The sequence below is a fragment of the Gymnogyps californianus genome, chromosome 4, assembly GCF_018139145.2.
Source record: "Gymnogyps californianus isolate 813 chromosome 4, ASM1813914v2, whole genome shotgun sequence".
NCBI classification, from domain to species: Eukaryota; Metazoa; Chordata; class Aves; order Accipitriformes; family Cathartidae; genus Gymnogyps; species Gymnogyps californianus.
In genome coordinates, this window is record NC_059474.1 from 62,485,695 (window position 1) to 62,513,159 (window position 27,465).

Sequence of the window (27,465 nt, forward strand, 5' to 3'; positions counted from 1 at the left end):
CAGCCCTGACTTCGCCGGGAACTGAGAGTGCTGAGGATGCAGGATTGGGTCTTCTGCAGCCAGACGCTGCGCTGGGCACACCCCCAAGAGCTGGACCCCCTCATTGTACCATGTCCTCGCTGTGCACTCCCAAGCAACCGCAAACCCAGAAGTAATGAAGGATTAAAGTGGTGCTGTTCTGCGAGTCAAATCCCTCGGGTGAACCCAACGCAATATTCAATTCCAGACCCTGTAGCATCACAAACTATTTCCAAGTTGTAGCATCTTATGGTTAAACAAAAAAGATCCAGAAACCAATAGATGAGTTTAAATCTCCATAGAAATAGATTAAATAATCCTTATTGTCTCCCTACTTTCACTTGTTTAAAATGGCTAGAATAAAGCACAAATTAATCTTCCTTTAGTAAAAGGATACCTGCTACAAATTATTGTTCTGCATCAGTAATGTAAGCTCTTCCTACTGAAGGAGAAGAAATTTTGCATTTTCAAAATCTAACTTGCTCCTCACTGCACCAAACCCAGGATGTTTACTTTTTGTGCATTTCAATCAGCTGAGTAAATAAAACTAGACTGGTAAACCTCTGTTCCTGCCAGCATAATACTGCTGTGTTAAATCAAGGATTTAATTTAAACATTTCCGCAGATGATTTTTGGAAGTTCTATTTAACCTTTGTTTTCAATTTTCTACCTAATTCTGAGGATTTTTTTATGACTTCAGAAAACCCGCAGGACTGAAACAAGCAGCTAATCTGGGGGCTGGGATTAGTCATGTCTCTTTAAATAAAATACATATGTTGAAGCAAGAAAATGAGCAGATAATCACTTACGCCCATACAACATATGGGGAGAGCGGGATATGGCAATGGTTTGTAAAGGAGGCATATTTTCAAAAGGGGCTTCTCAATTTTGTGCCTGATGCTCCTCACCCCTTGCCTCCCCCAGCCTGGGCCGGACTCCCTGAAAGAGCCCAGATTGGGCTTTGTGAGGTTTTAGATAGTAATAATCAATGTTGAGTCTTTGCATTTGGCTCCTACTTTTGGCTTTTAGGTTGCACTTTCTCAGATTTATTTCTGTAAGCCTGTGAGCAAGAGACTCCCATGGAAAAAAGATAAAAAATAAAGGAGTATGGTGTGAGTTTTGTTTCAAGTCAGAAACTTGGGAGAAATTATACTTTTTTAACTTATCCATTAAATCAGGGCCCTGGGCCTTTAGCCCTGGACCACTTGAAGCTCTCACGGCAGCCAGTGAGCTGAGGGGGGCTTGTTTTGGTCATTTGGGGATTGATTTCTGAAGGCTGCAGTGCAGGACATTTCTGCATCATCCCCATTAGTGGGATTTCAGCGTGTTCTTGTGAATCCGGCCACAATACCCAAAAACATTCTCTCCTGCATGTTCAGAATAAATAAATTTCTTCCAGGGAATGTCAGGTTTTTGATATAGTGCTTATTCTGTTGTTGCAGAAGATGGGATGGGAGCAGGTTTCCACAAGAGGGAAGAAAGCTGCAACAAAACTACAGTGGTTAATGCCAGGATTAAACTGTCTCAAGGCCCCTAATTAATAGTGCCTCTTTAGCAACAAAAGGAGCTCCCAGTTAAGACTCTGGGTCTCCCTGTCTGAAAGAAAGAAAATTAAATTTCCGGGATGACTTTCGGGTGGGTTTCTATTGCACTGGATGAGCTCTTCCAACAAAGCCAGGACTACAGCCCAACACGCTTCTCTTTGAAGAGGTCCCCATGAGTTGTACTTTCTAAAGAGCATCCAGGTGGCCTATGGCACAAGCCAAGTTATACCCTGGCTAAAATAATAACACAATAAAATGGGACAAAAACAGAAGTGAGCTGACAAAAGCCCTTCGCCTCCTGCCTTCTTTCTAGCAGGTCCACAACCGTGGTTGGCAGCTATGGCCAGTGTGTTGCCCTTCCAAAGTAAATAAAATAAAATCCCATTGCCACATACTGCAGCACAGAAGAATGTCAGAAAGTCTGGTCTGGCTGGGAGAAATGCTAACAAATCCAACTGCAGCTAGGCAGCACTGGGGGGAGAGGGGATGGGTGCTCGCGGGAACTTCAAAGGAAAGGTTACATCTGTAAGGAAGAGAAAGGATGGCTTCTGGTCTCTGCTAGGAGAAAGCAGATTTCACCCTCTCCCCTCCGGCCATTTGGCGATGCCCTGTGTAACTTCAGGCATGGCAGCTGCTCAGTCCCATTGATGAATCCTTTCAATCCGCTTATAGGACTTGCCTTTTGTTAACTAAATAACTGCTCTCCCAACCCAATTTTCTACCAGTTTTCCATGTCAGTAACTAACGCGCCCCACATTGTGCACAATAACAGCATACAGCAAAGACAGGACCTCAGATTTCAGTAGATATGGTGAAGAGCACATCTGGATTACCATCAGTGTAGCCCCTCTTTTTTTCCCTTTACTAACACCATGATGACTCGAATAAGCAGTATTTAAATAGCTGCAGAACGAGCACTGTACTGCCACACAATGCAAAGGCATTTGGGGAGGGGGTTCATCTGAAATCCTCCATTTTGCCCAGAGAATGTCGGTTAAGCATCTGGAAACATGTGGATGGTTTGTCGTGCTGCAGCATCTGGCACGGGTCGGATGAAAATCTGGTGTGCGAGGACCACAAGCAGCCACAGTACATGCCTGACCACCCAAAAACAAGTTGATGGATGGAAAACTGAAGAACCATGCTGGACTATTCAGATATAGATGTATTTTCCTTTGTCACATAAGGCTTCCTACAGAAATGTGAATATAAAAAAGATTCAGTGTACTCCTGTCTACGACAGTCTGAGACATTTCGCACATCTAACATCTACCCGGCACAATGGAAAAGCGCAAAGGAGAGACTTCGAGCTGCTTGACTCCAGAAATCACTCCACACGGCAGCAACCTCCGGCAAAACAGCCTCACAGCTGCTCTAAAGTATTCCAGCTGGTAACATGCCATCACGAGAAGCCATCTGCTAGCAAGAGTACATCGATACTGCACTGACACGCCTATAGTCTCCACCTTGCAGGCTATAGATGCAAGCAGCACAGCAGGCTTTTGCCATCCAAAAATCTTGCGTAGTCCCTGACTTGAAAGATCTGTCTTCCCTGCAAGCTCGTAAGGGCTGGGGGAATCAATCCTCCAAAACAATGCCTTGCCAGGTACATTTGTTGACAGTGAATCAGTTTGTGCTTACGAGCAATTTCACGCACCCGTTGCATCCCACTTATGCTCTCCAATGGGCCATGAGCGAGATACAAGTGATGTGGGCAGAGCTACCAAAGACTAAACGATGCTCCTCACTGCCCTTCTCTGCTCATCTGTGTTTGCCGACAAGCTGCAAAGAGATGAAAGAGCAATGGCCACAGTGGACCTCGAAACAGCCATTGGAAAAGGCGGGGGAGGAAAATCCCCTCCCACCTCCCGTTTGGGGCAGCATGGGCAGAAGCTACCTGCACCACCCGAGGCAGCCGTTTCGGCGTCCTTGTCTGCGTTGCTTCATACTAAAGAGATCTTTAAAAGGTAGAAGAGATCCCCACCCTGGGTGAACCCTTAAAATTTCTGTTTAAACTTACTGAAGGAAGAAATCAAACTGAACTTTTTTAAAAACATAGGTAAAAGCATGCTACTCTTGGTGATGGTACCTGTTGTGAAACGGGAGCTAGTCTGCCCTCCTGGCATCAGTGGCAGGCACAGAAACTCTTGCAGCTCTGAACAACATAGCGCACATGCATGAGCTCACATCCTCTCCTGGCTACATGCCTCAAAAGCATGACTAGAGCACGAGCCTCGCTGTCTCAGCAGGTGCAACCCACTGAATCGGCTCAGTACCAACCTGCCATACAGGGAGGATGTTCTCGGCACAGGGGGAAGGACCCACATATGTGGCTACCCTACTTTCCTCTTGAAAGTGCTGGGCTAAGCTGGAAAAGTTAACGTGGGTAAAAAATAAACCAGCTCTGTACTCATCAAATCTCTTGCTGGGTAACCAGTGCTCCACCGTGGGAATGTCAGATTCTCCCATGCTGGCACAATAATGCAGGGACTGTTCCTAAAGGTTAGGGAAGTTTACTTTTACAACTTTGCACAGTGCCTACAAATCTTTCAGCCACACAGCATCTGGTTCAGGCACTGCCCTTTGAATGGCTTTTCTGTTGGTGCAGTAATTAAAGGTATCCCAGGTGACACCTGATCCCTTATCAAGTTCATTAATTTAAGTGGAGTTATTTGGCTCTCTATTTTCTATACTTCATAATGTATTTCTAACCTTTAAAGTGACACAGGCAAGCACCAGATTGCAGGGGCGCTTATTAACAGTCTATTAAAATATTTTATGGCCTTTATTTTTACGTTGCCATAGGGAATCAAGTATTTTGCTGTTGTTGAACAGGCTCAGGATTTATGTTGCGAGAGCTTCACCACAGCCTAACACAGAGCAGTGCTAGGAAATGAACTGGGAGAACAAATTCCCATTCAGCTCCCCATGTGCCGTAAAGCTGTCACACGCAGATGGCAGCAAGGGGCCCTCCAATGCAGGCCCTCGGTTTGGTTTGGTTTTTTTAAATATAAACCGATAAGATGAGATGCAAGGCTCTGGGACCACGCTGAGAGCCAGCAAAGGCAGCACATGCTGGAGAAACAGATCTGGGTGTCTTTTCACCAACCGTATAGACCCATGGAGGTAAAGCTCAGAAAGGATCTTCCTGGTCACCTGTGAAATAACTTGGTCTGTGGCTTTTTATTCCAGAGCTGCTGTACCACATCTACATTTTGCAACTGAGTTAGAGCCAATGACTTTGGAAGAAGACCACAATCTTACCTAGAAGACTACGATTTTACCTAGAAGATGACTATGATCTTACCTTAAAAGTTTTCCAGAGATTGCAAGCCCCTCACATCCCTAGGAAAGCTCCCTCAAAGGTGAATTCACATCTCTGTTCAAAATCTGCACCTTCTCCTAACTCAAGCATATCCGATATTGAGACAACACATGCCTTGGATTTAGAGACTTAACTTTGTCCTGCTTAGGTATTCAGAAATTACAAGCAAGTAACTTCTGAAATTCTTGTTTTGATAAACTTCCTAGGATGAGCTTGGGGTCTTCCCAAGCTTACGTTATGTTTCTCTTATTTTTTCAAGCATAAAAAATAATTCATAATGAAGCAACATGTTTGGAAGAGTATCAGAAACATACTTAAAAGTATTTTAATTGTTTGTGTTTTCAAAACATTTTAATGAAGTCAAATCAGGAATAGACACTCATCTGCAAAAGAACCTATAAAATATTTTACAATGACATTATAATTGACGTAACTGGTTGTATAAATTCCTGGCATTTTAAACAAAGATACTAGAAATTAGCACAAGGAAGATTATTCGGTAGGCAATTATTATTTCTGCTTTAATTATAAGGGCTTTGTTTTTTTTTTTTCCCCAGTTTTAATGCAAATGTCATACTGCAAGGCTTTCTAGACAGATTTTGTGTGGGTAACCTTAGAAAGACTGTTCTCAGCGAGCAATCCCATAGCACTAATGCATGATGAGTAGTCATATTAATAAGTGTTATTAAACGTACCATTCCTTCAGTGTTTCATCCAAGACTGCATGAAAGACTATCATGCTGGGATCAGTCCTGGACATCCAGGAGGGACTGCTCTTCCAATTTCATCTTATAGCAGAGCAATGGCAGGAGAAACAGAGGTACACTGCAGAGCAGCCTGCCTGCAACCTCGGCAGGGACAGACATAGCGAACGAGCGCCCTGCGGGTCCCTGAGCTCACTGGGGTCTCCTGCATTTGTACAGGCTCCGGTTCCCTTTCCTCCCAACCCTCGAAGAAGAATCTGTGCCTAAGAAACTAAAACTTCACCCAAAGAACCATGCCAGGTCATGGCACACCAGTGACATTGCAAGCCTTGTCTGCTGGGGAAGTTTTAAGGGGGGACTGACCTAGTTTAAATTAAAACTGCATCTGCGAGAGTGGCTCAGCGCTAAGAACAATAACCTGGCTGAGAACTGCCTTGCAACTGTGCAATTCAGTCGTCTCCTAATGAGTTCCCCTCACGCCTCTTCTCCCACTCCCACCATGAAAGAGAGGGGAGAACCAACTTCCAGACATGTTGCACAACGCTCTCCTTTCCTGGGCGGGCAGTAAAGTGCTGACTCCCAACAATTTCCTCCTCCTTAAGTTCATTAGATGGTTTTATTAATTAGCGGGCTCCCCATCTTATCACATGCTGCACCCGAAATCCCACTTGTATTTTTGAAGCGAGTAATTAAAGCCAGAGGTACTTGAATAAACAGGTACTGATGGAGACTAATATTCTATCAATATAATGAAGCAGCTTGCTAGACAGTAAGATGCCCAGGGTCAGACCTTAACCGAGTCCAAGGGCAAAACATGCCTTGGCTGACAAGCACATCCTCTGATGTGGGCACCCCCAGATAAACCCCTGGTAACTTTGCTGAAACTAATCAAATTCTGGGGAGAATTTGGGTCATTAAATCTGTCAGAGGTCAAAACAAACGGAAAAGAAGTAAGGCTGCCACCCTCAGAGCACAGAGAAATAGTAATGATCAACAATTTCAACACCTTCCCTGTAGAGACTGCAATAATTAGCTGGTAATTATCGGGCATGATTTCCTTTTACGTAGAGGGACTAAGAGGTTACCTGCTTCAAGGACAGCAAATGCAACTTTGCTTCCTTCATGCAAAATTGAATGGAAAATGCCACCACTGGCAGCCAAATCCCAATAAAGACAGTGCTTCATCATCAGCCACCTGTTGGTACCTATTAGAAACCACTCTGCAGTGTCATAACCCAACGTATTGCCCCTGGTTACGACTGCTGCCAGCAGAGTTGGTTCCCCTGTACACTCCTCAGAGAGAAACAGGGGCATAAAGAGCAAAAGACAGAAACAGGCAGAGGGAAAGAAAAAAACCACAACCACTTACTTGATATTGTCAAGACATCCAGATTCAGGTTTCAGTATGGCAGTATGATGAAACATTTTATAGAGAGCGATCCCAAGGAAGATGACATTAAGCTGCAACGAGGAGGAAGGAAAAGAAAAAAGGGTTACGTGACACGGCACAACATGATGGGGAGAAAGTCAGCTTCTTCTCTGTAACAGATGAGTCTCTCGCTACAGTTTTATAGCAACTGAATCACAGAAAATTACCAAGCATTTTATAAGGTGAGCTGGCCTGTAGACTGCAGGACTGGTAATGCCACAGTGTTACCAAAGCTGTGGTGCTGCGTATGTTACTGATACGAGGCTGGTTCCAACATCAACTGCAGTGCTTCAAATGACGTTATGGAATATTAAAAATATATGCCGTAATGGCTTGTCTGTGTCTGAGAGATGTACAGTCATGAAAAGTCATTCCAAGCATCTTGCTTAGCCAGCCCCATTGTAAAGAAGAAAAAAGCATCTTTTTCTGTGAATATATCTTTTAAATACAGTGTAATGGGGGAGATAGGCAGGGAAATCATGACTGCTGAAGACGCACAATGCAAAATTGAAAAATAAAAAGGAAAAAGAGTTTGATTTGTTCTGTAAAAGATGCGATGGTGTTTCAATGCCTCAGTGTTAACAAGGCTGCCAATTCCTGGAAAGGAGTTCCCCCAAAAGCCCAGGCCAGGGTTCGAGACATAATCAAAAAGGGAAGATATCTTTTTATGAATGAATTGCTTAAGGGGAAAAAAACCCAACAGTTGTAGCTGGTGGCACAGCCCCCTCCCTGATGTGGAAGGCTGCTGAAATGGCCCTCAGTTGCAGGAGAAGCAGGAGAAGCAGGAACAATGTCTGCATTGAAGTGAGAGTGCCTGGTTTGCTGTGTTAGTCAAACTGTAGTCTATTCAAAACAAAGGATGGTTTATTTAAGCCATATTGTAGCGATTAAAGCATAAGAAAACTCCAGCTGCTTCCAAAGTTGGGTTTGTCTACCTTGATGCTGTGTTAGCTGATATGCTGGCAATGTGCTAACCATGAAGTCACACAAGTTTCAACTTCTGCTGGGGACGAAAAACCCCCATCAAACCTCTCTTCCAGTTTGGACTTTATTTCATTCCCCCCACCCCAGACTTCCCTTTTTTGCATGATCGATGCAAAGCTTCGATTGGGAATTCAAAAAGGGGGAGGGCAGCAAGGGTCATCAAAATAGAGTTTGGCACTTCTAAATGTTCAATGGTAGAAACCAAACTCTGCAAGCGCCCGCTCCGAAGCTCCCCAGCCCATTTTGATCAAGTATTTTGCAATGCCAAGAGCCTCTCGTAATGAGGGTCTAATTGCTTGTGCCAGGTGGGGTCAAAGAAGAACATGCCTTTCTCAAATTAATCTGTGTAAATTAAAGATAAAGAGTAAAGGGACAGCAAAAGTTTTATTTCTTGACCTGAGAGATGGAGTAGTTAATTAGGAGTTCTTACCATAATTATCAAGGTCGCCGGTCCTATAAAGCTCCAAATGAAGTAGGTGTCAAGTCGGAGCCAACATCTGTAATGAAACACAGGGGAGAGAAGGCATTCAAGGATTGCACCCAGGACATACATCAAGAGTGAGCGAGTGACAGAGAAGAATGTGAGCTGCAAAACACGCCGGTGGGAGACAGGAAATATTACATTGCTTGTTCATTTAAATGCTGAATTATGTGCCCAATTTCTGACAGCGCTATTGATGGAGTAAGATAATTACCTCTGGAGGAAGCAGGGAGAAAATGGCACAAGGCCTAGTTGCTAAGGCTTTCTGCATCTGTTGGAAAAAAAAACTTAAAACTGTTTTTTTTTTAAGGAAGGGGTCCGATGAGCATCCATGGAGCTTCTTCTTCACTTTAAGCTCCTCTTCCCTCTCCAGTTCTGATGCAACACAAGCTGTCTGTCAACTGTCAAGCGAGATGACATTTCTCCAGCAAGCAGATCAGAGCAAATTTGGTGCAAATAGGAAGCACAATTTGGATAACAGAAGGCTGAGGTTTAATTAGGTTCAGCAACTTCCCATTTAGAGCATTTTATTTCCCTGATCCTCCGGAGTGTTTTGTTTCCACTAATGTTTTGAGGGTTGCATATGGTCTGTGCTATCACATGAAGTTGATTCATGGCCTAAAACTAAATTATTAATTGCTTAATTTCAACCGCATTTAATACTCCCCACATTTTTTAAGGCCCCTGGGAAATTACATTTTCATTCCTATTTCATTCCAGGCGACAGGAAGATAAAATGGAAGTGACTGGTTACAAGACAGACGAATATAAATTCCAAGAAAGTTTCACACGATGTTTAAAATAATAATATCTTGTCGTGTTTGCAATGCTGCAAATCACAGCTCCATTTATACACAGAGGACTAAGAAAGCATAAAATCACTCTTATACTAAACATCTGATGGAATTTCATAATTAGGCAAGCGACAGGAACTGTATATATGAATTTATCATGGTGGAAGAGATAGCAGTTCTCACAAATGACAGCTCTAGTGCACGTGCTGAATGTTTTTTCCCTTCCAATGGACTTTGCAACAGGCAGAAAGGTCTGTGCCAGCAGCCCCACGGAAGAGATCAGCAGAAGCCACCTGACGAGAGAATAAAACATGCCCTGAACCTCTGCGACTGGGAGAAGCCAAGATATGAATAAATTCAAAGATGTAGAGAAAGATTCTCACTTCCCTCCCTGACCATATAAATTTCAGGTCTTGTCAGTGTTGAAGATGTATTGATATATATATGGTCATACCGCTATTTGTCGCAAATTAAATACCGTCACTTCCGTGACCATCACTCCTGAACTGCCTCTACAGCTGTTCATCCAAAATCTTCATGTGACAGCATCAAAATCTTAATGCAAGAGGCAAACAGAGGCTTTCAGAGCGATTGCAGGGAAATCTTGTTTCCTCTGTGGCTGCTGAAGTTCAAGGTGATTTAGATGCAGCTGGTAATGGAACAACATGAGTGACTAGAAACTATTTGAGTCTGATTTCCTATAGGAAAGGGTTTATGCGATCATGACATCTGTGTATCACCCATAATAACATCTGAAATGTCGCCCAATTGCAACTAGATTTGACAGAGGAATAGAGGTTTCAAGGATAATGAAGTCCCTGTAAAAAGTCTTCCCCCCCCCGAAAAAAAAAGTCCGCATAGCAGCAGCTCACATATTACATGGCATTTCAGACTTTATACCTACCCCATCCCATAGGAAAAAAGTGTAACCAGTGCTTATGCCTCAGCTGCCACATATAAATCAGGGAATACACAGCCCCACAACTTTTTTCTACTGATAATAAGAGTGCTGGTATGTGGGAGAGGACTCAGAGGGCTGGTTGTGGGTTTTTTTTTAATTAAAACATTTTGAACTTTTTTGCCAGTTTAACATTCAAAACATCCCCCAGCCCCTGCTGCACAGGAGTTGGGAGCACAGTGTACTTTAATTGCCAAGCAACTTGGTTTTCCTTCAGCACAAAGAGCGAGCCGGCTCTAGGAAAGCCCAGGAAAGAGGAAAGACATAAACCCTCTCTTTACTCCTTAAAGCATGCTGGTCAGCCATATGGTCACATCTGATGCAGCTGCTATTGAATGCATATAGATTGGGACATGGGGAAAATTGGTGAAAGCTGAAATACAGCATGAAGGAAAAGCCGTGCCGGGCTGAGCAAAGAAGCATGAAGCAACTGGTTTCCTTTCCAGCCAGCCAAATGGATGAAATTTTCCAACCTGTTCCCCTAAAATATCTGTCCCTTCAGTTGTGGAGCACAATTCAGTGACGAGACGGATGCTGTGGATGGGAAACAGCCGAGGAGCCAGGTCCTGCCCTCGGGATAAGAGGGGGACAGGCATGGAGCAAAAAGGTCCCCTTCCAACGAGAGACAGCTTCATGTAAGCAAGAGTACAGCTTGGGAAAACCAGGGAAGGCTTTTTTTTGCTTCTCTGCACGCGTTAAAGAACATGATGTCATTTTTTATTTGTTTGAATAGAAAAATCGCCTTTCTATGAAACTGTGTATGACACTCAGTCTTGGGCGACTAAACGGAAAGCTGCAGAACTGCCTCTAATCTGCAGAGGGACTTTAAAAAGCCGTTTTTTTTGTGGTCATCAGGAAGAGATGCAACTTTGAACCCATTTAAGTCATACCTCATTAAAAATGCAAATTAAGATCAAAACATCAAAACACAGGCATCCCGCCAATTGCATTGAGAAGCTGTAAATTGCTAATCAGACAAGTACCACACTGAGCTTTTCTTCCCTTAAAAGACAAAAACCCACATGCACAATGAGCTGCATAAATGAGCTCCTCAAAACAAGGAAGCAATCAGGCAACTCACTTCCCAAAGTTGCTAATCTTGGGCTGCCGAGTTACTTCTGACCCCCCATGCACAGCTGCATCGTGAACACGGACTTGCCGCATTACAAGTTTAGACTCCGCTGCCATTAAGCAAACGAAGCTGCTTCAGGGCTCAGTACAAGGCAGAGCAGATTATCTGAAAATCTGCGGATGCAGGGAATGCTGCTCAAAACCCCATTGCTTCTTCCAAGAGTCACACCAGCATATTCAGTGCTCATAACGAGCTCCGTGGTGCTGCTTTCCTTTACTTTTTAATTTCCTCCTTTTCCACAGTGACAAGTCGCTATATTCACCTAAAGCTTTTCCTAAGCAATAAAGACTACAAAGAGTTTACTCTATTTTCTGCATGAAGAGAAATCAAATACTAAACTATCCCTGGTGTGCATTAAATATAACCAATAAACAATCATTAGCTGCCATTGGACCATAAAATTTGAAGAGCCCTAAATATATCATGTTGTTCATGGGAGCTCAGCGGTTTGCTTCACGTGGCTATACAGTCTCCTTGTCTGGGTGCAGTAATGGGATATGTATGCACAAGACATGCCTTTCAAGGGTGCAATATAGGTTCTGCTTAATGCAGTCCAGCGTCCACATTGCTCATGCTTCCTCCTCCAAATACCCGGCACGAACACTTGAAAATAGAACAAGTTCAGTGGAGCCACCCAAGACAGACCATATTGTTAGAAGCTATTTTCCAAGCAACATTAACATGCATAAAATGTCGGCGGCTGGCTGATGGACTTGGAGACTGTGTACATATACTGGGCTTTCATTTTGCTTTCCGACAGCTGGATTGCTTACCATGTATATCCTGCTTTATAGCATACCAAAAAGGGGGAAAGGGGGGGAGAAACAATAGAGAGATTCCTGTCACGATGAATTTGATCACCAGTGGATGAATATACCTATAAGTACGTTTTCTAAAATATATTGAAGCATTCAAAGCACAGCTGCTTTCCTCTGAGATTTGTAAGAGGCATTGATATGAAACCCAGGACAGTATGGGAATATGGAATAGCTTCTTGCTGTCGATTTTGGACAGCCTGCTACTTGAGTGAGTCCTCTCAAATAGAGGCTGCTAAAGTCTTAATCCAGCTTTTACTGAATTTTAGACACAAGTTATTTTCAAATACTAACACTAGCTGCAAATGCTATTTTCCCTCTGCATTTCGCAGCATTGCCCACCACGATGCTTGACATCGGATCCGGCCAGGAGATGGATGGATTTGGTTAACACACAGGACGAGGCAAATGATGTAACTTTTCAAAACTACAATCCCAGCATCTTCTTTTTTGCAGTGAAACTTGAGACATGGCCATTTAAGACTCAGCAGCTGAAGACCTGGCCTGTAAGAAATGGTCACTTGGAAGTTCACGTGAGTATCGCCAGAATCACTTTGGCAATGTTGGGGGACCACAGTGTCTGCAGTGGGGCTTCCTGCTTTTCACCTTTACTTTAGAAATTACAATCAGAACAAGGTGAGATGCAACATTTCTGATTTATTTGGGGGAAAGGGCCAAACACGGCTTAGCTTGCTCACATGAATAGTCCCTGCTGGCCTGAATGGAATGATCTTTTAATGGAATCACTACGTTGCTGCTTGGTTATAAAAGCAAATTAATCTCCTAATACGAGTGGTTTGAACTGCTCTTAAACAAAAAAATAGTAAAAGGAAAAGGATGAATTCCAATCCTTGGAATAATTAAGTGTAAGAGAGTATCTTTACTGGGCAGCTACTCCAAAAGGCCAATATGAATACTAGGACATAGGATGCTTCAGAAAATCACAAGCACCAAGTGATGAGCAAAGAAACACAGCGAGGAACAACTGCCTGTTCCTGGCTATGTAATCTGGGCATGTGTTACAGGCGGGTTGGATTTCGAAAGGAAAATGAAATCAAGAAAACCTACATTGGGCGTCTAAGCAAATCATTCTGGGATGTATGAATGGTGGCACCAAATGCCAGGCAAAAAACAAATAACACTAGCAGCTCCATAAGTCCTGCTTAAACAAATGCAATAAATAATGGAGGGAGGCAAGTAATGTATTCCAGAGGATGTTTTACAAAAGCCGGCAAAACCAAGCAACTTCTTGCAATCAAATTATGTATGCCTGGCATATAGTTCACTACAAATTCTAATCAGTTCTACCCTTCTAATAACATTATACAGAAAAATACATCATCATCCATCAACCAGATGGAGCATGATAGTTATACAAAACATATTGTATGTTTTTTATTTTCCACTATGAGAACGTGACAAAATTGTGCATTCTGGAATTAGAGATTATAAATAAATATTTTAGGCTCTGCAAATCTCTGTAAATATTTATTTGCAAAATATTATATATACATGTTTAATCATTAAAAATACTACTTTATGCTGTGGGGAGGGAGAGAGATTTTACTGGCACAGACATAGGACTGCTGCCTCCTCAACACAAAGATAGCAAAGTTCTGTTGTTCACCTCCAGCGAATTTCAGCCAAACTTTCTGCCTGTACTTCCCATGCCATGGAAACATTTGGGCACCCAAGGCCTGTTGGGAAAAGGCAGTGTATCCCATGGAATATGTTTATTTTGCTGTGCTTCAGAAAGGTCTATATAGCCATTTAACAGGAGTGGAAACATTTCAGCAATGCAAAGCTGCCATGGTGCTTTATGAAAGCTGTGGTTAGGTGCCGTATGTTCCCACTCCCTACAGCCATCCTGCTGCGTGCCGCTATCTCCCACAACCTACACTGGTACTCAGGTTGTCCCTACAGAGCATCACGAGGGACTCCGCAAAGATGAGGGCGGATGCAAATCAAACACTGTCTCACATTGAAAGCGATACCATGGGCTTGGGGATGTCCTTATACTACGAGGGAACAAAGTAAGACATTTTCAACACCCAACAGTTACAGAGCGCTGTAAGAGAACATGGTGCTAGCTTTCGTCGCAAACTAGCTGCAATGCTGGGTTTTCTTGGTAGGCAGCCCAAAACATTAAGAGAGAAGTCAAAAGAATCGCTCTGGTGCTACAAGCCCTGCGACAGTAATGCTGCAGAAGTAACAGGGTAAACAGCGTCAAAGGTAGCCACTAAAACATCAGACTGCGAACCGGACCAGTGGGGACACAGCTCCAGCAACGGCAGATGTGTGGGAGCATCTCAGCTGGCTTTCCAGGGTGCTGGACTCACGGCCCTTTTGCTGTAACATGTTTGAGGCTCAGCATGCCCCATGTAGGCCACTGTGAAGAGACAGGTCCTTCGTAGAAACACCACAGTAAGAATATTCTAAAGGGACAAGGTAGAATGTTTCAATACCTGATTTAATGGGGGCTTATATATCGCTCAAGAGAGGATGTGAACAGAAGAGTTGGTTGGGGCAGAAAGTAGGTGGCAGCTGCTGGAAACAGTCTTCCCCAGAAACTGTAATCAGCTGTTGTGTTACTTTTCTTTGCCCCCTGGGCCCGTCAAAGTCAGTCAAACTACTTTGGATAAATTGGTAGAGATCCTTGAAAACTTACTCCCTCCTACCTTTACCTGTGTGGGCCATTTCCTTTCCACAAGGTATGACATTTATACCAATTCAGGTTGCTATTCTCCTACTCATGGGAGGAACACGATGCAAATATCCAGCTGGGATCCAAGCCTACCTGCTGGCATGGTAATGGATCATGAACAGCTCCACTGCTCTACAGATTTGCTTCCACAAGGAATCAGGTTCATATATACCAATAAGGTTTCAGGCAAAAATTTTGCAGTTGAATTTAACAGAATATCAACTGCTGCCATGGCCTGACCCAACCTATGCTAAAAAAGAGCTTTAAAAATGCCACTGGCTCATTGCTATGTATGCCTTCAGATTGAGCCCTTAACTCAGTTAAAATGACAGAGGAAAGGCAGCCTGACAAGGGAAAGCAAAAAAAAAAAGTCAGTAACAACAGATTGTTAGTGCTACCGTAACAAAGCTGGCAAAGAAAATCAAAGGCTTGATTTTCCCTTTGTTTTCCATTAGACGGTGTTGCACAATCATCTAAATTGTGCTTTGATACCAGCTTCAGCAATGTCGAAAACATTTAAGAATATTCATAATGATAAATGATGTAGCTGTTCCAATTTGCAAAGAGTCTAACGCACTCCACAGTCACCACCTATTTTGCTTGCAGACTCAGTTAATTTGATAGAACACTTAAAAAAGAGGAAGAAGAAAGCAATGTTTCATCTTCCAAATGAGAAATACTCTTTGGTTAGAGAAGAGGGATGACCTTGCTGATAGAGTACCAAACTGAGATTTGGGACAGCCACCGCTGCTGATGTTATGCAATGATGTAATAAAATTTTCCTCGACTGACTTCCCCAAGAAAATACCTTTGCAAATCATTTGATAGTGGGGAATTTGTCCTGTATCATCACTGACTGTGTTGGAGACACAGAGATAAGGCAAGCCATGCCTCCTGGCTGAGCTCTGCCTGCACAAGCCTCCTTTGCCTGCCAGGTCTCTGGGCTCTTCACTTCCCTTTGTCATCCCCACTCCCATCCCTCCTGACCAGGTCCAAGCAGTGCCAAGCCCCACTCACACTTTGTCCGTGCCATAGCTCCGGTAGTCCACTGCTGCTGATACGGCCACAATCAGTGCAGGCATGCCATAGCCGACCAAATAGAAGTACTTCCTCCGGGAGTGTTCGCTCTCGAAAACCTCCACCAGCATGATGTAGAGCTGCACCCCCTCCAGGAACATCCAGGTGAAAGCTGCCAGGAAGAAGAAGTGCAGGAGGGCAGCAAAGACGGCACAGGCAATCTGCGTGCGGATTGAAAAGAGCAAGGGAAGGTGTTTGTACCATGCCGAATTAACGCAACGGTCAGGATTACTCTTACTGGGAGGTTCAATAAGAATGAGGGAGTTCTTATCTTCCCTTCTCCAAAGGAAGAACTTTTTTTTCACTTGGAAAATGTGCGTGAACTATTTTAAAATAGACATATCTCTGCATATAAAAATTATATTCAAAGATACAAATGTAGGTACATACACAATCTGGCAAATAAACATATAAAGATGTACATAGTATAAGCACATTTTTACAACCTGCTTATTAAACATACACACGCATTATTTACAAACAATGCACGTACAGCCTCTGAAATCACAACAGGCATCAGCATTTGACTCCCAGTTAACAACCAGGGGCCCAACCCTGTGAGGACTCATGCATTAAGGCAGCGCCGGAACATCTCACTGCGTGGTCAAACATCCCATACACACCGAGACAAGAGCCTGTGGCGGGAGCAGAAAGTGCTTTGCCTCTTACCGGCTGGTCAGTCCGGTTGATGCCAATGAGGAAGAGGAGTTCTGCCACGAAAAGGCTGATGCACAAGTTCTTGTGAATCGTGTTGCGGTCACTCTGCAGCCCACGGAAGAAGCAGAAGGTGAAGATGCAGATCAGGAGGCAGACCAGAGAAAGCAGGATGCCAACCCACGTGATAAAGTCCAGGAGCAGGTCATGGACTGCATCGCTGTGCTGGAGATAAAACAAAAAAAAATCATCAGTCGCATGCTGCATGATATCTAATCCATCCCAGACACAGAGTGAGGTTGTCTGAGACCCTTCCCCAAATATTTGTATCCAGTCACCAAGCTGTGACGCAAGGGACCAGTAGCAAAAAGACTAAATGGACCTAGACTTGAATCCTGCATCAAGCAAGCTGTAACCTGAAACACAGACTCCAAAGCGTCTGGCAAGCTGCAGGTGCCCTGAACAGATTCAGACCCCAAAATATCCTAGAAACAATGATGCTGTTGTTGAAAACACTGAGATGTCATAGTTCGTCTTGCGTGCAGCTCCATCTTTCGCAAACACGGCAAAGGAGCAGACACACAGTATAACGAACCATTGAACACTGTGATTCGAGTGTAAAAATGTTTCATGCTAACAACGTTGTGGAGATTACAACCACAAGTCCATTACAACCATTTACCAACAGTGAAAAAAGACTCTCTTTAAACGTTCACAGAGACATATGAGCTTGGAGGCTTTGGACAGAAAGAGATCGCTTAAATGTCTTGGGGTTTTTTTGTTCACCCAGGAAGGAGAAAGAAAGTTTGATTTTTCTCTTTCAAACCCTGGAGCTGTATTATAAAACTACTGGGAAGTCAGACTGATCCCTGGAATGCTACCCAGAAAAAAAGACAGACCTTTTAACACAAATTTGCTTTTAAATTGTAACAGAAGAGTGATTTCAAGACAGCATGGAAAGTGAGTGATTCCCTGTAATGAACTTGTAACATGGTTTTACAACAAAGCCATGCAAACATGGCCATGGCAGTGGTAAAGTTAGGCAGCCCAGAAACAAAGTTTTGCGAGGGGCAGCATAGGTATGCCTTGGCTCTGCTCATAAAACATCGCTGGATTGCTCCTGGGCTTACACCGCACGTCCCTCCCAGAAAGAGGAGGGGGCTGCTGGGACCCTGACCCTGACCCTGAGAGTATCCCACTACCTTATTCAGGCTGTAAAACTCACTCATAACTCCCCAAGTTTCCACCAGATGTGGTGAAATTAGAGATATCATTACTTAGTAAAATGTAAATAAGAAATGAGAAATACATGGTGAGTCACGAGACAGCTGCTTGGGCCTAAGTGGTTAGTGTCAATGAGCTGAGGTAAAGATTGGCTGGAAATCTCTGGAGGCTTTTCAAAAAGACCAGAGAGGCTTGAAACCCAGCTTTGTGGTCCACCAGGCTGTGTTATAAGTGGTATTCACATTCCCCTCCACTTCTGGCATTTTGATGATTTAGGCATTATGTAGGCTGGCAAATACAATAGTGTCACACTTCAAAAAGCCAGGACAAACTGGAAACATTTTCCTCCCCATGGGATAAAAGCTTATGACAGATGGAGGGAAAAGGTGATTAATTTATCCATTTTCTTTGCCTGCTTGCCAATGATAAAGCCACATCAAATGTCAGGCCTTTCCTGATATACACTCTGCTATGTCAGCACTCGTGAGAAACAACTCAAACCTTTCAGCTCTTTGGCTTTATCAGTGTGAGTGATAGGCATCAAATGATAATGAAAGATAGAAAGTGACTTTCCGCTCCATCTCTTCCATGCTGGAAGTCTTCTCTCCAGGGAGACTTGGAGGTGGAGAGATGAGGGCTCCTTTCCCCAAATGCTCTTGCAGCTCTTCCTGAATATTTCCACTATCTAAGGAACTAGGGGTTGCAAGTCCAACAGAGGCAAGAAATCATTGTGTGCTTACTGTAGATCATGACAGAAATGCCTATTCCAGCCAGCTCCTCCAGCAGCACCCAGAAAACTGAGGAGATGAAGCGCACGTCATTTTCCTGGCGTCCACGCATTGCTTTATCTGAGTATCATTCCAGCTCATCCATCCCTCTTAATTGAGTGCAAAAAAATGTTAATGCAAACCTTGCACCTTGCAAATCATTCTTTCTTTCATCCGAGGCTGCTGGGGAACAGCAGGAGAACATCTCCCTGAACAACCCTGCTGTTCATCTAATCAGCTGATTAGATTGCCCTGCCAGGCTGAAGCAACCAAGACCTCTTGGGCCGGGCAAGCGGGACAAGGCAGCTAATGCGGGCGGATGCAAGGAGAAAGAAACCAGGCAGACTTTGGCCAGATGCATCCATCTCATCCAGATGTGGCCAACGGCACAGATTCATCTATCCCAAGACAAAGTTAGCCTGGCACAAGGAAAGCTCTCTGAGGGCTTCTTCCCCTACATGAGATGAATTTCACAGGTCTCGTCTCCCGTACCTCTATCGTGAAACCATAACTCTGTGGACTTTAAGACACAATGCAGGAATTAGGGATGTTTTTGCTCCTGGAGAGGAATCCTGCCATCTAGGTTCATGGTCTTCCTCAGGGAAGGGCCGCTTGCCCATGAAGCTCACCATGCTTAGCAAGAAATGCAGACTTCATTGCTGTATTATTATTATCACTCTTACTACTCTTTTTTTTAATATTAATCGTAATGATAATACTGATTTTATGTACATAATACTTATCTCTGGAGTGCTGGGAAACAACCATAAAAACAACTTCTCCGTAATTACATCCTCCCTCCCCAAACTGAACAAACTCACAAAAGAACAAACAAAAAGGAATAATAACAATAAACTGGGAACAAGAGCAATTTAAAAATACCTCGGGGGAAAGAAATATGAATTTGTAGCTTTTCTAGTAAAGTCCAAGTGAGCAGGATTTCAAAGGCTGGGTGCGCTTCGCCCTGTTTGGGATGCCCAATTTCAGGTGCCACGGCAGAGCCGATGATAGGTCAGGGAGGAGTTGGTAAGCACTGGCATCTTTCCCATGGCAGTGCCAACTGCCCCCAGGCCAGGCACATCCAGAGCTTTTACACCAGCAAGTCCAACAAAAGGGAATCTGCGTTTTCCTGCAGACTGAAACTTGTAAAATACTGTGCTGCCACAGGCCACAAAGCAGAATAATATGGGAAAAGGAGGAATCGTGGTAATCACTCCTCAATTCCATGAGATTATCCTTCCCATCACCCGATCGCTATGTGACACATAAGGGAGCAACATACCTGGTTTACACAGTTGGTATATGGTGTTCCAGGGTTAAGTATGATAAATAACACACCAGGATTTTGTACCTGGGTTGCAGTCTCTGAGCCTGGTCCCTCAACTACAGAGACATGCAAGAGGAGCAAATCTTCTCTTTACCCTGCCCAGAACTGTTCAAGCACTCCCTGATCGAGGATAAAATATCTTTGACGTATGCACTAATGCTATCCTTCCAGCACCCCGCAAGCCCTAGGGTCCCTAAGGCACGCAAAATACATCTGAAACCACCAGTCTGTCGGTAACAGTCAACTCTTGCTTCTCCATAATCTCCCCAAAGAGCTGGGCAACCGGAAGAGCCCATGGGAGATACCAGACATCAGTCCAAGGGACAATTTCCTGACAGCATCAATCAAACACCTCCGTGCTCAAATGCACCATGGCTGTCAAGACCAGTGCTACATGGCGCAGCATGCAAGCCACTGAGTTTTGTTACCACTAAGCTACGCTAGCTTTACAGGTAAGCTGACATGCAGATTATTTTCAGCACAGGAATGACTTATTGAGTAATTGAAAGAAATAAAATAGTCCACTTCAGTGAAAGGGTTTGTATATTAAGTATGTTTTACATTTATGATTTAGGCATGAGCCTGACCCAAAGCACAGTGAAAGAAGATTTCCCTGGCTTTGGAATGAAGCCCTGCTTTTTCTCTGGTGGGACCAAGAGCGGCAGGAGGAGAGTGCTGATGGAAACCTGTGCAGGAGGAGTTACGGGAGCCCTGGTAGCAACCACAGCAGGGTGAGCAGGCAGCCTAGATATTATCCAGGCTGGGAAAATCAATGAGCAACTCTGGCAGTGCCTGTACACCAGAGCTGAGCTAATAAAAACAAATCCCAGGGAATGTCAGCTTATGACAGAATGGCTCTCCTCGAGATGAACAGTCATTTCCTCCCTTATTAAAAACATCAGTAGAAGAAAACAGCAGCCAAACCGAGCTGCCAGCAGCAAAGGACACATTCCTTTGCCTAATCTGTCCCTCCAGGAATGGAAAGAGTAATATGTTTGGGGGTGGAGGAATAAGCAAGCAGTAAATAAAAACACAGTGTCATCAACTAGTTCAGATATGACCGCTCGGTGCCCAGTGGGAGCTGGCAGTGTGCTGGGCTGGGCAGAGACCCAAGTAGGACAGGTTTGAACTCCTGTGCATTGCTGATGCTGCTCCTTGGATTTGTAGCTATCTGGGGCCATGTGGGCTCCCTCTGTCCTTTTTCCCCCATCACTGGTGTTGAGAAAGGATTACTGCTACGACCTAGCTGTAATGCTTCATGGCTAAGTGCAAAGGGCTACTTAAGAAGCATATGGTTTTGTAGATGTGCCAAAAGCATCAGCTGGGCTACATGGACCGGGAGGAAACCCCAAGGGTTCCCGCAGCGCATCTGGGCTGGCTAATGGCATTGCCTGCTGTAGCTATGCAGGCATGAGAGGTTTCAAGGGGGCTTTCCCCCCTCTGTGGCCAAGCGGGATACGTGCTGGGGGGATCCCACTGCTTTAGCACTGTGGTGGGTTGACCCTGGCTGGACGCCAGGCGCCCACCAAAGCCACTCTATCACTCCCCCTCCTCAACTGGACAGGGGAGAGAAAATATAATGAAAGGCTCGTGGGTCGAGATAAGGACAGGGAGATCACTCAGCAATTAACATCACAGGCAAAACAGACTCGACTTGGGGAAAAAAATTAGTTTAATTTATTACTAGTCGAATCAGAGTAGGATGATGAGAAATAAAACCAAAGCTTAAAAACACCTTCCCCCCACCCCTCCCTTCTTCGGGCTTAACTTTACTCCCAATTTTCTCTACCTCCTCCCCACAGTGGCACAGGGGGATGGGGAATGGGGGTTGCGGTCAGTTCATCACACATTGTCTCTGCTGCTCCTTCCTCCTCAGGGGGAGGACTCCTCACACTCTTCCCCTGCTCCAGCGTGGGGTCCCTCCCACGGGAGACAGTCCTCCACGAACTTCTCCAACGTGGGTCCTTCCCATGGGCTACAGTTCTTCATGAACTGCCCCAGCGTGGGTACCTTCCACGGGGTGCAGTCCTTCAGGAACAGACTGCTCCAGCGTGGGTCCCTTCCATGGGGTCACAAGTCCTGCCAGCAAACCTGCTCCAGCATGGGCTCCTCTCTCTCCATGGGTCCACAGGTCCTGCCAGGAGCCTGCTCTGGCGCGGGCTTCCCACAGGGTCACAGCCTCCTTCAGGCACATCCACCTGCTCCAGTGTGGGGTCCTCCACGGGCTGCAGGTGGATATCTGCTCCACCGTGGACCTCCATGGGCTGCAGGGGGACAGCCTGCCTCACCATGGTCTTCACCACGGGCTGCAGGGGAATCTCTGCTCTGGTGCCTGGAGCACCTCCTCCCCCTCCTTCTTCACTGACCTTGGTGTCTGCAGAGTTGTTTCTCTCACATATTCTCAGTCCTCTCTCTGGCTGCAGTTGCTACTCCTCTGTAACTTTTTTCCCCTTTCTTAAATATGCTATCACAGAGGCACTACCACTGTTGCTGATGGGCTTGGCCTTGGCGAGCAGTGGGTCCGTCTTGGAGCCACCTGGCACTGGCTCTATCAGACACAGGGGAAGCTTCTAGCAGCTTCTCACAGAAGCCACCCTTGTAGCCCCCCCACTACCAAAACCTTGCCACGCAAACCCAAGACAAGCACCCATCCTCTCCCTCTTCCCCAAGGATGCACCAAGCGAGGCAGGCAGCTCTGCTCCACAGCTGACACAGCACCCATGGACCTGGTACATGTCCCCTCTGTGCTCTGCAAAGGCAATGCTGTCATAGGCATCATCATCAGGTCCTAACCCAGGAACAGAGAGAGCTTAATTCCCAACTGAAGCCCCTGTGCAACATCACTGTCTTCTGACTATGGCCATTTAAAACAAGGCTTAGATCCCCGAGCACTCCTGCAAGGTGGTTTAGTCATCTTTCCTCTCCTTGCCTTAGTCCTCAAAGCTGCCTTCATATTCTCCACAGGCCACACAGACCATCTTCCTCCTCCTCTGCCTTCCTTGGCAAGATAAAGGCCTCCTAGCAGAACCCTTTCCCATAAACTTCTCCCCAAAATGCAACAGCCTTCCAGTGACTGCCAGAAGCAGCCAGTGCAAGCTGCAGAAACCCCCATGGCCAGAATAAAGTGATACGGGGGCAGGTTTGCACAGAGAAATGGGTACAGACCTCACCTCACCATGTGTTACAAACGCTACTGTGGAGACAGCATGAGGCAAGAGCCCAGCGTTTCCATCGTACTCACTGACATCACTGCAACTGAGATGCAGTTGAGGTGAAATTCAGTTGTGGAGAGGAGGAGAGGCTTGTGACAATAATTACATCCATCGTCCTGCCCTCCCATGCTGGCTGGATTTAGTAAAACAGCGCAGCTCTGCTTACTCATAAGGCATCTCCAACCCGAGAAATGAGCTACAGCGGCTGTGCTGTACTCAGTGTAGACATCTACCCAGCCAAGCCACCAGCTTGTTAATTTGAGTTCCCAGAAAAAATCTGGTCACAGCATTGTCAGCTTCTGCTGTTGCACTGATAGTCTTAACCAGCCTGGTGCCAGGAGACAGCTGGGACATGGCTCCACGACACCATGGCCACTATCTTCACTTTGGTCCTTGCATTCAGCCTGCTCTCAGCCAGAAAGGAAGGGGGTAGCAGGGGGTAGCAAGAAATAGGGCAAGGCTTAGCACTTCCCAACGGGAGCTACTTGAATTGTGCATTTTAGGACAGAGAACCCTGCGGGGTGATGGTGTCCCCATGCTCTGCAGCACAGCTCCTTACTGTGCAACTAGTCCTGGCTCACGGATCGGAGAGTCAAGAAGGGCGATGCTAAGCAAATATGTACCCATTGGACTGGGGGGAAAGCAAGCCGTGGCTAATAAGCTGTTGTGTGCTCAAATTTCTGACATCTGTAAGGGCTGAGCTAAGAAACTGCAAATTCAAGGGCTTGGAGTACATCTTTCTGAAGCCAGGCTCTAGATGTTTTCAGGCTGGACACCCAAAAGTGGCTACCTGAGAAGATCTGGGTCAATGCTTCAGGGAATGCACAGACAAGGACCAGCGAGATGTCCAGCCTGGCAGAACAAGAAACAGTAAGACAGAACTAGGGCTCAACCCAAAACAACATGTGTCAAACTGAGGGTGGGGAACTCCAGGAACAACTTGGAGCGACTTACTGCCCACCTAGACAAAAAGCTCAAGGACTGCTACCAGGTACAACTCTGAATCGACCCCATAGGTGTAGATTAGTTGACCTAATAGGTATATTTGACCTAAGGTGTAACCAAATGTGCTGTTTACAACTCCTTATTCTTGGAGTTCATCGAAGTCCCAGATTTCTGTTCCTAACACAAGCTCAAATACTGCTGTATTTTGTTTAAAATCTTATTGAATACAAGCACATTTAATAACTTTTCTGCTTAATTAAAACATTTCTTATTTAATAACTTTTTTTGCAATGTGCAATATATCTTTCTTTTTTTGAGAATTAACCCCTTTGATGGTACAAAATGATTTGTCTTGCAAAATTCATTACATAGCATTTCAGTAATTTAATTCTGCAATTAGGGTGTTTTTGCAATCCTGCACCCATTTCTGCTTTCATTCACTGTTGTTCAGTCCCACAAGTGCTAATACATGGATAAGCCAGCACTGCAATAACTTCAGCTTGCTCTTTATATCCGAAATGGCTGTATTGCTTTAGGCAATGGACCACTGCATTCCATTTAGACTTCATATATTTTTATTCCTTTCTCTCCTTAGCTTGCCTTACGCTTCCATTCCCTAAATAATTAGCACAGTGTAACGTGTTTGTGGTATAGAATAACATCTGAAAGCTTCTGATTAATTGCTACAGTTAAAACACTTTTCTTTTTTTCCCCCTTTCTCTCTTGTTTTAGTTATATTTTATTTTTAAAAGAAGAGTAAGCTCTGGCATTCACTACATACTGATAAGCAACATTTATCTACCCTGAGGTACCTTTGCTTATTCTGTTTTGGGTAGTTTTTTAATTGCATTTTCTCACCAGCTCTGAACTTGTTTTCTGGCTGCATATTTTTCCCATGGTACATTTAAGATGCACCTGCTATAATTAATATGATGCAAAGTGCAAGCTTATATGAAAAACAGCTTGTAAATTTTGAGTAATTCTGCAGCAATTACATAGGTAGAATGGCTTATTTAACTACGGGCTTTGTCCCATAGCATGGGAACCACCATGTTTTTATAGCATTTAAGGGTCATAACAAGTATACTACCAATTCAAACAATAGATAGATATTTAACATAGATCTCATCTATGTTAAACATATCTCATGATTTAACAAAAATCTATGAGACTGTAATAATTTTCGCATAACACAGGCCAAATGAGCTTCTTAGCTGATGAAAACAGTGATTTGTTTCCAAGTCTTAAAAGCTCTCTCCAAAGGGAGGTTCTAATTTTTCCTGGTAAATTGTCTGAAAGGGCAACAAATACTGCAGGTCTGTAAGGTCATCCCTTGCCAGGAGGATGAATCAGTGAGGTCCAGCTCACAGGTCCTTACGGTCCTGCTGTCCTCTTCCCATGCTAGCTGAGGCTCTGACAGCAGCTGGAGGAGTACCTGTGAGTGTGGGTCCATTGCTCTTCCCAGCAGCTATGCATCCTGCCTGTGTGCACAGAAGGCTCTTCGTCTTGGGCACCGTTATTTACCCACTGAAATATATGGGTGAATAAGAAACTCTGGGCCCAACTAATTTTAACAGGCAGAAAGCATCTTCGAATTAAAATCTCCTCCTCTTAATCAGGTACTGTCCTATTAAGACTGGAATTGATCCCAGCAACTTCTACTCTTGAAGCACACCAATAAATCCCTGCCGCCGTGGTCAGCCAATGTCATTTTCTGCCCCTTCGGACAAAGACATATTGCTGTTTCACGCTAGAGAGCCAGACGGCCATCAATTACCTCCTCAGCGGTGCTACCTTCCAGCTCCGCCTTGCCACAAACGCTCTGCTAATAATTAAATCCCAGCCCGTAACTCGCAGAGCAGCCACTGAGGTCTCCTCCGGAGAACACGTTCTTTTGCAACGCTACCAGGGAGGGAGATAATTCATGACCAGAAGTGACACTTGTCAAATTGGTGCTGGCTTTTGATTAAGGAGCAGGACTCCAGTGTCCCCTCCCTATGATGCCCGGTGTTTGGTCTCATTAGGTAGGGTGCTGTGGATACTCATTACACCACAGGATGCTCCCTATGGATCCAAAACTCCGACAAACTGAAGTCAGTAAACTACAAATCTCAATTACAGGAGAAAATTGTTTCTGTTGCAAAACTCGCAGAACGTTATTAATTATTGTGTGTATGACAGCCCTCTAGGGATCCTAGTCACTGGCCAGAACACTGCTGTAAGAGGTCCTGCACAAGCACGCAATATCCTTTCCCCAAGGATTGTTCCACCTCCAAGAAAACTAAAAGGTCTTTGAGGCAAGGAATGCCTTTTTGTACAAGACACGAGACAACAAAATGGCTCAAAAGCATGCCTATGAGAGATGAGTGCGAGTCGATGAACGACAACAACCCCCATTTAGTTTTAAACTTCCATCTTTCCAAGCTAGCAGGTATTCTGCTGCCAAGACTTTAAAATCAACTCATTGCAACAGCATAAGGAATGTCATACAAGCTACCTCCCAGATTTGCCAAGAGCCACATGGCCAGCTCCACCAGCAGACCAGAGCAGGATGGTACCACCAGGAAGAGCAAGGTGACGAGCAGCTGGAGGGAAGAGTTGCAGATGTTTGCAGGGTATGCATCTGCCTTCGCCCTCAGACTGGGATGATCGCTAAAGTGGACATGCCAGGAAGCTGTCCAGTTGCATCAGAGTCAACAAAGTGGAGCCAATTTGGCTCTTACAGCAATGATACTTTGGGTGCAGCCAAATGATAAAACATGACCTGAAAATCTTGAGGGCACTCGTTAACACCCAGAAACACCCACCGGCTAATAGCACACTGGCTTGGCACTTGGGAAGCTTCCAGCTGTAGCTCTTTCCAACCCGTTGGCTGAGCATGGGCAAGCAAGGGTCTCACGTTCTCTTTCTGCAAGATGAGATAACACCAGCACTACTAGTCTAATGAGGTTTGGGTGAAATGCCGTGCAGACAAGGCTGACCTACTTGCAGTTTGGGAAGAGGCTTGTTCGGTGCTAGCCTGTATCTGCACCACGCAGTAGGGATCACCCTCATTCACATCAGTGGAGTGGAAAGCTATCTGCATTTCCCAGGTGCAACCTCTGACTTCAGTGACTCAGGTATATCTGTTAACTCCAGTCAGGTGATAATGAGCCAAACACACCTTTCTTTTGAAAATTCAAGGAGTTGTAGGAAACTGGCAAAAACAGACTTGGACTGCAGAATGCCATTAACCTGTAAACATATGCTCTGAATAGGCCATTTCTTCAGACATCTCCCAGGACAATGCCACAGCCATTTAATGGCATGTCTCCTGTACCAGTAGTGACTCCTGCAGAATACAATGGATACGTCATCCTGCAGCAGCAGCA

General features: G+C 44.8%; 1 protein-coding gene across 10 annotated transcripts in view; it reads right to left on the reverse strand.

The window, feature by feature from the left end:
* ADGRL3 (adhesion G protein-coupled receptor L3) overlaps positions 1 to 27,465 on the reverse strand; it is a 334,544-nt gene that overhangs the window by 40,422 nt on the left and 266,657 nt on the right. For 9 of the 10 annotated variants that reach the window (XM_050895371.1, XM_050895374.1, XM_050895375.1 and 6 more), the window contains 4 exons: positions 16,635 to 16,844; positions 15,906 to 16,126; positions 8,435 to 8,501; positions 6,961 to 7,052 (listed from right to left, as the gene is read on the reverse strand). In XM_050895371.1, the coding sequence (XP_050751328.1) occupies positions 6,961 to 7,052; positions 8,435 to 8,501; positions 15,906 to 16,126; positions 16,635 to 16,844 (590 nt within the window). The remainder of the gene's footprint in view (positions 1 to 6,960; positions 7,053 to 8,434; positions 8,502 to 15,905; positions 16,127 to 16,634; positions 16,845 to 27,465) is intronic. The other variant, XM_050895377.1, reaches the window with a different exon arrangement.